Source organism: Thamnophis sirtalis, unplaced genomic scaffold (genome assembly GCF_051295495.1).
Source record: "Thamnophis sirtalis isolate CommonGarterSnake01/CBP01778 unplaced genomic scaffold, rThaSir2_p1.2 scaffold_13, whole genome shotgun sequence".
NCBI lineage: Eukaryota > Metazoa > Chordata > Lepidosauria > Squamata > Natricidae > Thamnophis > Thamnophis sirtalis.
The window spans coordinates 41,050,831-41,064,646 of NW_028261393.1; the positions used below are offsets into that span (position 1 = coordinate 41,050,831).

The following is a 13,816-nucleotide window of genomic DNA, read 5'->3' on the forward strand; positions in this document are numbered from 1 at the left end:
GTCTTTTATAAAAATAAGATTTCCTCACCAAATGGGCATACTTTCTCTTTCCACTTTTCCTCCCGTTGCAGAGCTGTCCTGATTTCAGCAGCTTGAGGCTGTGCTTTTTGTCACCGGCTAGAAGAGATTCTCTTAAATCAATCAGGGACCTTGCAATGTCCCTGAGATCAGCAAGACGTACTCTTCCCTGTCACCATCTCTTCGGGACAGTTTAGGTCCAGATGGACCGTCCAGCGGCAAAAGTGTCGACTGCAATCCCCGGAGCTCCGAGATTGCATGTCGTATCGTCGCGATGTCAGCACATTTTTCCCAATGTGCTTATTTCTTAAGGCCGATGACAAACCTGCATAATGTAGCACCTTCAGAATCAAGAAGCCGCCATTTCTTTCGGTTCATAAGCAGCAGACAAATGATCTGGTCAGCTGAGAAGCAGCTGGTTTTGAGGCTCCCTCCACAGCTGCCAAACTAGGAGAACTTCCCTTTCTCCTGTTTTTAAACTGTTTATGGGGATGAAAATTTGCGTGGCCATTTTGGGGTTGATAAAATGGGGAATTGTGAGAGCCTCACCCACCCTCTTTAATTCCAGGGTTCTCCTCTTGGTAGCCAACAGTTCCTAGAGCCTTGGTGACCATTTTTATGTTAGTAGCAAGAAGAAACGGGGTGCTATGACTCACTGGTTAAAGACACTGAGCTTGTCAGCTGGAAAGCTGATAGCCCAGGTTTGAGACCCAAGCACTGCTCGACAAGATTCCTGCCTCAGCTCCTGCCCACCTAGCAGTTTGAAAACACCTAAACGCGAGTGAATGAATAGGTACTACCTTATTGGGAACTTAACAGCATTCTGTCACACACCTCTGGCATGTAGCCATGCTGGCCACAAGACCATGGAAAATATCTTTGGACAATTCTGGCTCCCTTGGCCAAGAGACTGAGATGAGCATTGCGCCCGTCGGACATGACTGAACAGGGAAATCTTTACCTTTAGCAGGAAGAAACGAATTTAAATCTTCCACTCGGTCTCTTGCTTGTACAGTTAGTTTAGCCTCAATCAATCCCGAGGTTGATTGATTCTTAATCCCCACCAGTTACTGAGTTATACTGTTTCCGTGCTACCCCAATTTTCCCCTGAGCTCAGTTTTATATATCTTTTCTTTCCCAATATCCATAGCTATTACCCTGCAGCAAATATCAAATTTGATGAGCTTGCAAAAAACCAGTGTAGAGTTCTCAGGTATGAAAAACTCCTTTAGAGTGTGAAAATAAAGCAAAGAAGCTTAATGCTGTACAGTAAGTCACGTACAAATGGGAAAACAAGGATATAGATGACCAAGACTCTTTCCTCCTCTATACATTCAAACATTCATGTGTTGTTCCTTTATTATTAAATTATCCAATTGACCTTACAGGTATACCAAGATCCTGATGAAAGATATCGATATCTTAAATTCAGCGGGCAAAATGGACAAGATGAGGTTGTTGAACATCCTGATGCAGCTGCGGAAGTGTTGCAATCACCCGTACCTGTTTGATGGTGCTGAACCAGGCCCTCCTTACACCACTGATACCCATTTAGTGACCAATAGTGGCAAAATGGTTGCCCTGGACAAATTACTATCGAAACTCAAAGAACAGGGTAAGACAAGACAATCTCCTTCCCTTTCCTCCCAGTTTTGGGACCCCTTGTGGGACTTTGTGTCAACGCTGAAGCTGACCTGGGTGAAGCTATCTTTGAGCTTCAATGTTGCCACACTGGAGGGAGGGATAAGTAGGGGGGGGTGTTAGAGATAGCGGGGTTTGTGTAGTCAAAATAAAATACTTTCTCCTGGGAACAAAGGGCGTTCTCAATCCTGGCCGGAGGAAGGAGGAGTGATGTCATCAGATCAGCGGATACTGCAGTGATTGGGCCATGTGACTGATTGTTTGGGGTTGAGGGAAAAACTTTTACTTTTCATTAGGTGAAAACCAAGTTGGTTTTCACCAGATATGTGCTAATATGAAATTTCCAATAATTATTATTTGAGGAATCTACCTGCCTTGGAGTTCTTGCTTGTAATGGATCTATTATTTGAAACTGTGACACTTGGTTGTTGTGGGATTCTGTGTCCCTCTCCTGGGGGCTCTTCATAGGGCTTTCATCCCTCTCTAAGCGGTTTACATATATATATACACACGCATATATATATACTTAAAGTCACAACCCCTGGTATGCCCAAGTATGGGAGGAAGGTCATGGCCTTCATGGTCATGGGTATGGCTAGCTGATGAGAGCTAAATAGCTTGAAATAGATCTATACTAGTCTCCCTTTATTTATTTATCAGCATAAATATAACATATATGTGTGTGTGTGTGTGTGTGTTTGTGTGTGTGTGTATACGTATACGTATACATATACATATACATATACATATACATATACATACATACATACATACATACATACATACATACATACATATATATATATATATATATTCCCGGACATAGTATAGTATAGCCTTATTGTCATTGTACATCATGTATACAATGGAATTGGATAATACTTGACAATTTAATGTAGATGCTTCTCATTACCATTAACCTAAACTATAATTAAAGGTGCTTCAACCACTCCTTTGTCCCTCAGGTTCCAGAGTTCTTGTTTTTAGCCAAATGACTCGCTTATTGGATATCTTGGAAGACTACTGCATGTGGCGAGGTTATGAATATTGCCGCCTAGATGGGCAAACACCGCACGAGGAGAGAGAGGTGGGAATAATTTTTCTAGTCCCTTGAACATTTATTTTGTTCTATCCTGGACACAGGCTGTGTACCAACTAACATTTCTTCACTATTTTCCTGAGTGCCAATTTGCTATGACAGGTGGTCTTATTTTCCATCAGGCCTTATAAACAGATTAATTTTTCATTATTGCATGCTGTGTCATTCAACTTTCTGATTTCAGTTTCAACTACAGAAAGCCCTTGACTTATGACCTTCATTCGAACTGGAACTTCCATCATTAAGTGATGCAGTTGTTAAGGGCGTTCTACCTGGTTTTTATGACCTTTTTTGCTGTGGTCATTAACTGAATCCCACAAAGTTGTTAAGTGACTCCAGCTTCTCCTATTGACTTTGCTTGTTGGAAATCCACTGGGAAAGTTGAAAATGGCGATCACACAATCCTGGCACGTTGCAATCATTGTAAATACATGACGGTTGTTGAGGGCTTGAATTGCAAGTGTATAAGTGCAGGGATGGGTCGTAAATCATTTTTTCCAGCCCCATCGTAACTTTGAACGGTTGCTTAAATGAATGGTCGCAGGTCGAAGGCTACTGTATCACTTTAAGGGAAAATAAGTGAAAGGCGCATTTACAAAGAATGCCAGTGCTGTTTGAAGATCTCCATAATTCACAGGCTGGGGATCCAGTTGCTTGCAGAACTCCTTGGGGAAGGGGAGGAAAGAGTTTTGATTCCCTGTGTTTCTATCATGGTCAGAGTTCTCACTGTATTAACTATTTTAGAAACAGGAGTGGACTGTTCTCCTGAACCTGTAGCTAACGTTATGGCTTGTTCAGAAGAACCTCCAAATGCCACCCCTGGCTGGCCCTGCCCATCCCAGCCCGTCACTCCCACCTCACCCCTCCCAGGAGTCTCCATGCGGCCCGTTTTGGATGTGAGGTACTGTATTTTTCAGAGTATAAAACACACCTTCCCCCCCCAAAAGATTGTGGAAATTTACACCGAATACAGCCATTTTGGCTTCCCGAAGCCCCGCCCCACATCCTGAGCCATTTTCCACAAAAACAGGTGTATTTGCCTTCCCCCAACCCCCAGGAGCACTCTGCAGGCTTCAGCAGGGCTGGGGGAAGGCAAAAATGCCCCCATTTTGGCAAAAAACAGGCCATTTTTCGCAAAAACTGGTGTTTTTGCCTTCCCCCCAGCCCTGCTGAAGCCTGCAGAGTGCTCCTGGGGGCTGGGGAGGACAAACCCTTTTTTTTCCTTACTTACCTCTTCAAAATCTTGGTGCGTCTTATACACCTATATATTATAGTCCAAAAAATACAGTAAGTGCAGGGCTCGTGTGGAGGCTCAGGGAGGGGGAAAAACGAGCCTCCTGGAAGTTCAGGCCCGTTTCTGGCCTCCGGAGCCCGGGGGAAGATGTTTTCACCCACCCAGAGGCTCGAAGAAAGCCTCTGGAGCCTGGGGAAGGCGAAAAGGGCCCCTCTGCCGTGGTGCAGGAGGCCGACTAGGCCACTCCCATCATGGCCATGCCCACTCAGCAACTGGGTAGAGAATCTATTGCTGAAATTTTTGAAGCCCACCCCTGTTTAGAAACCAGGTAAAAACAACAACAACAACAACAATGGAAAACAGGTTCTTGATCCCTTGCAGGAAACAGTATTTTTAACACAGTCTCCTTAAAAAAAATATCTCTTTTTTTAGGAAGCAATAGACACCTTTAATGCTCCAAACAGTAGGAAGTTCGTTTTTATGTTGAGTACAAGAGCCGGAGGCCTGGGGATTAATCTAGCAACAGCTGATGTTGTGATCCTCTATGATTCAGATTGGAACCCACAAGTCGATCTACAAGCGATGGTAAGTGGAGATCTTAAATGTTTGTTGCTTCACTCTTTTCATATAAGCTAACAAAAAAAAAACCCCTATGTAAACACTACATTTGAAAGGTTGATTAAAATAGACTAAATAACGGTACATTCACCTTTGCCTTTATATTGGTATTCGGCACCTTTTCACTTACACTTTTGTTAATTTACCCTGATTAGGATCGTGCACATCGGATTGGTCAAAAAAAGGCCGTGCGGGTATTTCGGCTTATCACTGACAACACTGTTGAAGAGAGAATAGTAGAAAGAGCCGAGATAAAACTGAGGCTGGATTCAATTGTTATTCAGCAAGGTACGGTTTAATATATTTGTGGTATTCGGAGATAAAATTAAGAGAAGCCAGGATCTGACCTGTAGCATTCGGTAATGAAACTAGAAAAATCTGACTTCCTTTGAGATTTTTCCCTCCTTTAACTTTAAAAGAGAATAGCAACTGGAGTGGACAAAACATGGAGGATATAAGCCAAGGGGTGCCCAACCTTGACAACTTTTAAAACTTCAGGACTTCAACTCCCAGCATAGCTGGCTGAGGAATTCTGGGAGTTGAAGTCCACTAGTCTTAAAGTTGCCAAGTTGGAAAAACACCCCTGATATAAGCAGTTACAGGTAGTCCTTGATTTACAAGAGTTCGTTCGTAACTGAGCCCAAAATGTCTGTTGCTAAGATGTTAAGTGAGCTTTGCCCATTTTATGATCTTGATTGCCACAGTTGTCAAGTGAATCACTGCAGTTATTAAGTTAGTAACAGGGATGTTGAGTGAATCTGGCTTCCCTATTGACCTTGCTTTTCAGAAGGTCACAAAGGGGAATTGCAGGATACTGCAATTATCATAAATATGAGTTAGTTGCCAAGCATCTGAATTTTGATCATATGATCATGGGGATGCTGCAATGGTTATAAGTGTGAAAAATGGTCATAAGTCATTTTTTCAGTGTTGTATCTTCAAACAGTCACTAAACGAATGGTGGTAAGTTGAGGACTACCTGTAAATATTGTTCACATCTGAACAAAAATGCTGCACCAGGAAAAGGAATTCCTATTTTATTTGTTTAAAGTTGTAGCTAAATTACACAAATGCCGTTTTAATATGTTTGTGGTTCAGTATCTGACTTTGTTTTCTATTTTCGATGTGACTTCACTACCAAATAAATGCTTTGCTTGATATATACTTAGCAAGCACATTGTGCTGCTGGTCAATTAAAATTTAATGTTTCTGTAAAAGTTGGATAATATCGTATGGTGCTCACTTCAAATTGCACATGTCAAAGTCAATCCATTCTCTAAATCTTTGCTTTAAATTTGGCACTAAGATATGAAACATTTAAATTTGCTGTTGCACTTTCACTCTTTAATTGTAATTTTATTAAATAGCCTGCTTAGATAGGGATATGATTTTATAATCCTAGTATAAAACCCACAGTGGGTTTGGAATTAAAATTCTCTGTGTTTTATGTATTAGGAAGGCTTATCGATCAGCAGTCCAACAAACTAGCAAAAGATGAAATGTTGCAAATGATCCGTCACGGAGCAACACACGTCTTCGCTTCCAAAGACAGTGAACTGACTGATGAAGACATTACCACTATTTTAGAAAGAGGTGAAAAAAAGGTGAGATAATGTGGAACATTAATCACTGTGCCTTGTTCATTTTTTCCATTATCTGTAATAAATATCAGCCCTGAACTAACCAAAAAAAATGTTAGCTTAGCTAACTTTTCATACAGACTGATTAAAATCAACCATAGTATTTATATGCATGAAAAAGACATTTCTAAAATGTGCTTTCTTTCTTTCTTTCTTTTTTGGTACTTGTGACTTTCTTTAGACAGCTGAAATGAATGAACGTTTGCAAAAAATGGGTGAAAGCTCTCTTCGGAACTTCACAATGGACACTGAAATGAGTTTGTACAATTTTGAAGGGGAAGATTATAGAGGGAAACAAAAGGTATATTTTTCATATACATGGGGCATTGCAGTTGCATGAATTGCATTACAGAGAATAAGTTTTGATTTTAGTAGGATCATAAACATCTTAAAATAAGCGCTGCACGTTGCTGGGGTGAAATTTTAGGCTCTCATTATTGGTGTCCCCCCCCTCCTGAATTTAGGTTGGAGTTTCCTTGTGACTGGAAAGTCTATTATCCTCTGGATGTTGCCTGAGATGCAAAGATGGAAGCCAAGGCAATCTTTGGTTGCATTAACAGAGGGATAGAATCAAGATCACGTGAAGTGTTAGTGCTGCTTAATAAAGCCTTAGTAAGACCACACCTAGAATACTGCATCCAGTTTTGGTCACAATATTATAAAAACATGTTGAGACTCTGGAAACTGCAGACAAGAGCAACAGAAGATTAGTGAGTTGAAGGCTAAAACATATGAAGAACAGTTGCAGGAATTGGGTATGTCTAGTCTAGTAAAAAGAAGGACTAGGGGTGACATGAGAGCATTGTACCAATATTTTAGGGGTGCCACAAAGAAGTGGGAGTCAACCTATTTTCCAAAGCACCAGAAGGGAAGACAAGAAACGATGGATGGAAACTAATTGAGTTGTCTTAGAACTAAGGAGAAATTTGCCTTGCCTTCAAAAGTTATAGGGGCTCCCATCACTGGAGGTTTTTAAGAAATTGGACAACCACTTGTCTGGAATGGGTATAGAGTCTCTGGGTTGAGCAGGGTTTGGACTAGAAGACTTCCAAGATTATATATATATATATATATATATATATATATATATATATATATATATGTATGTATGTATGTATGTATGTATGTATGTATGTATGTATGTATGTATGTATGTATATATACATACATATATATATATATATGAATAAACAAACAAATAATACAAACAGTACATATACAACTGAATAAAAAAGAAAGAAAAAAAAAAGGGAAACGATCCAAGATCCTTTCCAGCTCTATTATTCTGTTAAATCTTCAGATCAGCCAGCATTCCCAGTGGACAGAAATAGAGGAAGATTTAATCTAGTAGTATCTAGACCATTGTTAACTTGAAGATGTATGGACTTCAATTCTCAGAGTCCCCCAGCCAGCATTAAATCAAACCACTATTTTTTTTCTTTTATTACCAAATGTCTTTCCCCCATTAGTTTTGCTGTTAATGCATGCAATAAGCATAGTCCAACCAGTGTAGAATATAGGATGAATGAAAGTGGTCCAAAAATTAATTATAATTAATAATGTGTGGGAAAATGTATCCTAGTCAAGCTCATAATGGAATTCTCAAAAGAGTCCCATAAATGCAATTAATGTTTGTTTCTCTAACTGTCACCCAGGCTCATACACGTGAAACAATGTACGTGCTCTTTTATTTCTTCATTTTCTCAAATTCAATGCTGGTATGGTTTAACATATGGCAAGGAAGTTCATTACTTCTGTTTACTATTCACGTTTCAATATTTTAAAAAAGGCTTCCTTCTGTTCAGGAGAAGGACATGAAAATAATACAGAAAGCATTAACCCAGCACACAACAATTTATTCAGGTTTTTGTGAAAGAAGCACCTGTGTCAGCAAGAACCTGTCAATCTTCCCTGCCCTTTTAACTAGTTTATTTATTTCTTCTAGCTGAGCATGATGGAATGGATCGAGCCCCCCAAACGAGAACGCAAAGCCAACTACGCTGTGGATGCCTATTTTAGGGAAGCTCTCCGTGTCAGTGAGCCTAAAATCCCAAAGGTCAGCAGTGTAACCTTCTACGTTACACAGAGCTAATATATTCCATTTTCATGAGTGCGCAAATACAAATGAGAACATCGCATCAATACTCTTGTGTGTTTAATTTCAAAGGCTCCGCGACCTCCCAAGCAGCCAAATATTCAAGATTTCCAATTCTTTCCACCGCGGTTATTTGAACTTCTTGAAAAAGAAATCCTCTATTATCGGAAGACGATAGGCTATAAGGTAAGAAAATACAACTTTAATATTAAATAAATAAAATTCTAATATTAAATACCTCGCCCAATTTTTTTTTTAAAAAAAGGCATCTTTTTAAAAAATCAACTGTGTAGCACTGGCTCATTCCAAATAAGGATTTAGGTCCATGATGGTGAACCTTTGGCATGCGTGCTGGAAGTAGCCCACAGAGCCAGCTCTCCGGTGACGTGAGCCGTTGGCTGTTCTCTTCCTGGCTCCGGCACACTGGCCAGCTGGTATTCACGCAGGAGAGAGCGCCGGAAACCGGAAGAGCAGCTGCCCGGTGCGCATGCGCACACCAGGTGGCTGCTCTTCTGGTTTCCGGCGTGTACATGCGCACTGGCCACCTGGCCTTCCGGTTTCTGGTGTGCATGCGCATGTGCCCCGGAAGCCTGCTTTTCCAGTTTCTGGTGCACATGCACGCTCCTGTTTTGGCACTTGGTGATGAAAAGGATTGTTAGCACTTGTATAGGTTATGACACAGTTCACTTCTTCACTGCCTAAGCACTGTATTTCTGCTGTGTCTTCTCCACACATACACACACATGTGTGCTCTCTCATATCTTCATGACACCCAGAAGCTTTTGGAAGCTTTAAAAAGAGCTCTGGACACGTATTGGCTACTTACGTATTGCCGTTACTGGCACACTTGTGTGGAAGAAGTGCCTGCGAGTCATTGAGGAGGAAGAGATGAGTTATGAGAGGTTACGTTCATCTCGCCTGGAGAACTTTCTGAGGCCTGTAAACACAAGTAAAAAGAATGTTTCTCTGCCATTGCCTCGATGCCAGAGAAATATTTCCTCTCCTAAGAAATCCCCAGTCGATGAAAAATGCATCCATCTTGCCTTTTGGCGTTTCAGAGAAAGGCCATAAAGGGAGCCGGATAGGCCTCTACCCAGAACGCTTAATAGCGTGGCTGGCTAAGCTATTCATTCATTTCATTGCTGGTTTTCAGGTCCCCAGGAATCCTGACCTTCCGAATGCAGCCCAGGTGCAGAAGGAGGAACAGCGGAAGATTGATGAATCGGCTCCTCTTTCTGCCGAAGAGGCCGAAGAGAAAGAAAGGCTGCTCACCCAGGTAAATGGCTTCTGGGCTTCATGTTTATTTCTTATTAAAAACAAAAAAGAAAGAAGAAGAAGCTGTGATTATCAACCCGTCTACTTGCTGTGCAAGACATTACCGTAATTATCCCCTGGAAAACTGCAAATGCTGTCTGATCGTATGGATTAATTTGTAATTGTGTTGACTCGAAGCCAGAGCCCCCCCCCCCCCAAACTCCATCCCCAAAGGGGGAGCAAATGAGATATTTAATGCATATATTTTACATTGAAACTCATACATTCTCCTCTAAATAAGATAATGTTGTTGACCATAACGTGACAGCCATCCCCTACAGCTGTTAGAGGCAGGGGAAAATAAATAATTGTGTAAGCCCCAGCTGGGGGGGGGGGGGAACACGCTACCAATAAAGGAAGATATTTGTAGCTCAGGGCTGCTTGGTGCTCTCTGAGCTTGGTTGCTTCCTTGCAGACGTTTCATTACCCAAATGAGGTAACTTAATCAGTACAGGCAGTCCTTGATTTATGACCACAATTGAGCCCAAAATTTCTGTTGCTGAGCAAGTCTTTCTTAAGTGAATTCCGGTCCATTTTGCAATCTTTTCCCCCCCACAGATGTTAAATAAATCCAACTGCAGTTAAGTTAGTAAAATGGATAATAAGTGAATCTTGCTTCCCCATTGTCTTTGCTTGGCAGAAGGGCACAAAAGGAGATCACATGATCCCAGGACACTGCAGCTGTCATAAATATGACTCAGTTGCCAAGTGTCTGGATTTTGATCACGTGACCATGGGGATGCTGGAATGGTCATAAGTGTGAAAAATGGTCTTAAATCACTTTTTTCAGTGCTGTTGTAACTTCAAATGGTTACTAAATGAACAGTTGTAAGAGGTGGCTCAGTGGCTAAGATGCTGAGCTTGTAGATCAGAAAAGTTGAAGTTCAGCGGTTTGAATCCCTAGCGCAGCGTAATGGGGTGAGCTCCCGTTACTTGTCCCAGCTTCTGCCAACCTAGCAGTTTGAAAGCATGTAAAAATGCAAGTAGAAAAATTGGGACCACCTTTGTGGGAAGGTAACAGCGTTCCGCGCACCTTCGGCGTTGAGTCATGCCAGCAATATGACCATGGAGATGTTTTTGAACAGCGCTGGCTCTTCGGCTTTGAAACGGAGATGAGCACTGCCTCTTAGAGTCAGAAATGACTAGCACATACGTGCAAGGGGAACCTTTACCTTTTTACCTTTAAGTAGAGGACTACTTTTACTAGCACTGATGATGTTGCCTAGTTTAATGATAGGTCTGCAAGAAAACAGCCAAGCTCAGAGAGCACCAAGGACCATCCTGAAAAAAAGCTATCCATCTTTAGTGGTTATTCTGTGAATTCCCGTTTGCAAATATTGAAAGAGGAGGGATTAGTTTTCAAAATGCAATTGCCAACTTCTCAGCAGCTAGGTAGGGATAGAAAGTGGGAACTCAACAAAGAGAACAGTCGAAACTGACACAGTTCAGACTGAATCGAAAGGTTTGGCTTTTACCAAAATAAACCTCTCTCTTGCAATGAATTACTATTGACTGAGTTCCTAAGTTGAGGACTACCAGTAGTGGATGGTTCCAGGCACTTTATGTTTAACATTTCATCAGTAACTTTCTGGTACAAAGTTTGCAAGTTTAGATTTTGCTACGTTTTTAATGAGTGTTGTTGAATCAGTGTAATTAGTTTTACGCTTGAATTGCTGGGCTATTCAAACATATTTTTTAACACTCTTTGCATGTTATGAGATAGGAAGCATAGAGTTTTTGTTGCCTTCTTCTCCAACAAAATATTCTTAATATATCCTTCTATATTAGCACTTAGACTTACATAGTAAAGATACAGATACTTGAATCCTCCACTTGAAAAGTTGACTTAACAACTGTGTTTTGATCATTTAAATTGCCAGTGTCAGATGAAGTGAATGTTACAATGAAAATACAGATGGTGGTTCCTAAGCTCTCTACAGAGAGAGTAAACATTTTTTACAACACCGTTTAATGTTTGAAAATAGGTACATGAAACATCTAAATCTTTTCTCCCTTGTCTGTTTAAATTTCTGTTTACATTTTTCTATCCACATATTTTTGGTTGAGTCCAATCAATATGACCATCTTGCTCTTTGTTTGAGAATATGTATGTATGTATGTACGTACGTACGTACGTACGTACGTATGTACGTACGTACGTACGCATGTATGTATGTATTTACAACGTGTAACCCCAACATGGTAGAACATCAGTTAAAGCAAAGAAAAACAGCTTGATATTAAAAGTGTGCATTTCAGCTATTATCTAAAAATATACAGCTGTTTCAGCAGCTGGTAGCAGCTGGTTGATATTGTCTGGGTTCTGAAGTTAAATAGAATTCAGTCTGATTAGTACATGGTAGAGATTCCTACAGGAAATTCCAGGTTTATAGGCTGGATTGGGACGCTGTGGCTCAGTGGCTAAGACACTGAGCTTGTCGATCAGAAAGGCCAGCAGTTCCGTGGTTCAAATCCCTAGTGCCGTGTAACTGAGTGAGTTCCCGTTACTTGTCCCAGCTTCTGCCAACCTAGCAGTTCGAAAGCGTGTAAAAATGCAAGTAGAAAAATAGGAACCACCTTTGGTGGGAAGGTCACAGCGTTCCGGGCGCCTACAGCGTTTAGTCATGCCGACCACATGACCATGGAGACGTCTTTGGACAGCGCTGGCTCTTCGGCTTTGAAACGGGAGACGAGCACCGCCCTGTAGAACGGTGCTAGCACAGACGTGCGAGGGGAACCTTTACTTTTAACTTTGAAACAACCACTAAATGAACTGTTGTTAAGTCGAGAACTGCCTGTAGCTAATAGGAGTCATGCTGAAGTTGATCCATGCTTCAAAAAGTACCTCATTTCTTGTTGCTGGTTTGTTGTTTTATACAAAGGGTTGGACGGATATTTTTTCTGTCTTAAGAGCAGAAGTTCTTCCATCATAGAGTGGTTCTTTCTGGGTGAAGGAAATGTTTTATTGTGTACACTGGCCAATTTTCAGTAGATCTGATCTCAGAAATAAGTGTCATATCTAGCATTTTACAGTAATTCTGCAATTGGTCAAACACTGATTATTAGTGGCACACTGTATAAAATATTTGACATTTGTCTCTCCAGTAATTAACTTTGGTTACTGCCAACCTTTAAAGGGTCCTGATTTAATTATTTAAAAAGTTTAATGATGTTTAAGGAACTGTTTTGAGTGCCAATTCTTTGTTTATATTCCTTCCATAGTCAATCGATTTTTTTTCATGCCCCCCCCTCCATATTTTATCAAAAGTATGCATGGGAACTGGGGATTTTCTTCCCTTCCAGGTGTTAATTTCATTCACCATTTGCTTTGTAAGTGTTTGAAACAGAATGTTCCTGCATTTAGTTCCAGAAGATTGCCTGTGACATCTGGACAAGGGCCCTCACATTCTTAAAGGCGGTTTTTTTATTTTTTGGGTTAGTTACTTGTAATTGTTCAGGTGTGATACAAGTGAAAGCCCGCTAAGATTTGGACTGAACTTTGTTTCTTTGGAGACTTGCCATTTACAAGCATGAATAGAACAACTTCTCTCCCTTACATGCGAGGAGCTGTGTTTAAAAATAACTCTGCTTTTTATGACTTGAGTAATAAACCCCGGATAATAGAAGTTTATGGAAATACTGAAGATCATTAACCCCTGTAATTATTATGTGACATTGTACCAAGGCATTAATGAGCAAATCCAACTGCATCCTCCTAAGATGCGAGCTCTGACAAAAACAACTTCTTTTAACAGGGTTTTACAAACTGGAACAAAAGAGACTTCAATCAGTTTATTAAAGCTAATGAAAAATATGGCCGTGACGACATTGATGATATTGCCCGTGAGGTGGAAGGAAAGTCACCGGAGGAAGTTATTGAGTATTCAGGTGCGTTAATTGTTCCTTGATTAATTAAGAATGATTGCAAACAGTTCATTTCATTTCATGGCAGCCCCTGAGATATTGGAACACTGCTATCATGTCTCCCCCGAGTCCTTCTTTTCATTAAATTAGACATACCCAGTTCCTGTAACTGTTCTTCATATGTTTTAGCCTCCAGCCCCCTAATTCTCTTTGTTGCTCTTCTCTGCACTCTTTCTACAGTCTCCACATCTTTTTTACATCGTGTCAACCAAAACTCAATGCAGTATTCCAAG

At 40.7% G+C, this 13,816-nt stretch overlaps 1 protein-coding gene across 1 annotated transcript in view; it reads left to right on the forward strand.

Annotated features, from left to right (window-relative positions):
• SMARCA1 (SNF2 related chromatin remodeling ATPase 1) overlaps window positions 1–13,816 on the forward strand; it is a 50,027-nt gene that overhangs the window by 19,497 nt on the left and 16,714 nt on the right. The window contains exons 11-20 of the mRNA XM_087728344.1: window positions 1,407–1,633; window positions 2,625–2,746; window positions 4,425–4,577; window positions 4,766–4,898; window positions 6,066–6,214; window positions 6,432–6,551; window positions 8,196–8,306; window positions 8,418–8,531; window positions 9,499–9,621; window positions 13,415–13,547. Coding sequence (XP_087584470.1) covers window positions 1,407–1,633; window positions 2,625–2,746; window positions 4,425–4,577; window positions 4,766–4,898; window positions 6,066–6,214; window positions 6,432–6,551; window positions 8,196–8,306; window positions 8,418–8,531; window positions 9,499–9,621; window positions 13,415–13,547 — 1,385 coding nt within the window. The remainder of the gene's footprint in view (window positions 1–1,406; window positions 1,634–2,624; window positions 2,747–4,424; window positions 4,578–4,765; window positions 4,899–6,065; window positions 6,215–6,431; window positions 6,552–8,195; window positions 8,307–8,417; window positions 8,532–9,498; window positions 9,622–13,414; window positions 13,548–13,816) is intronic.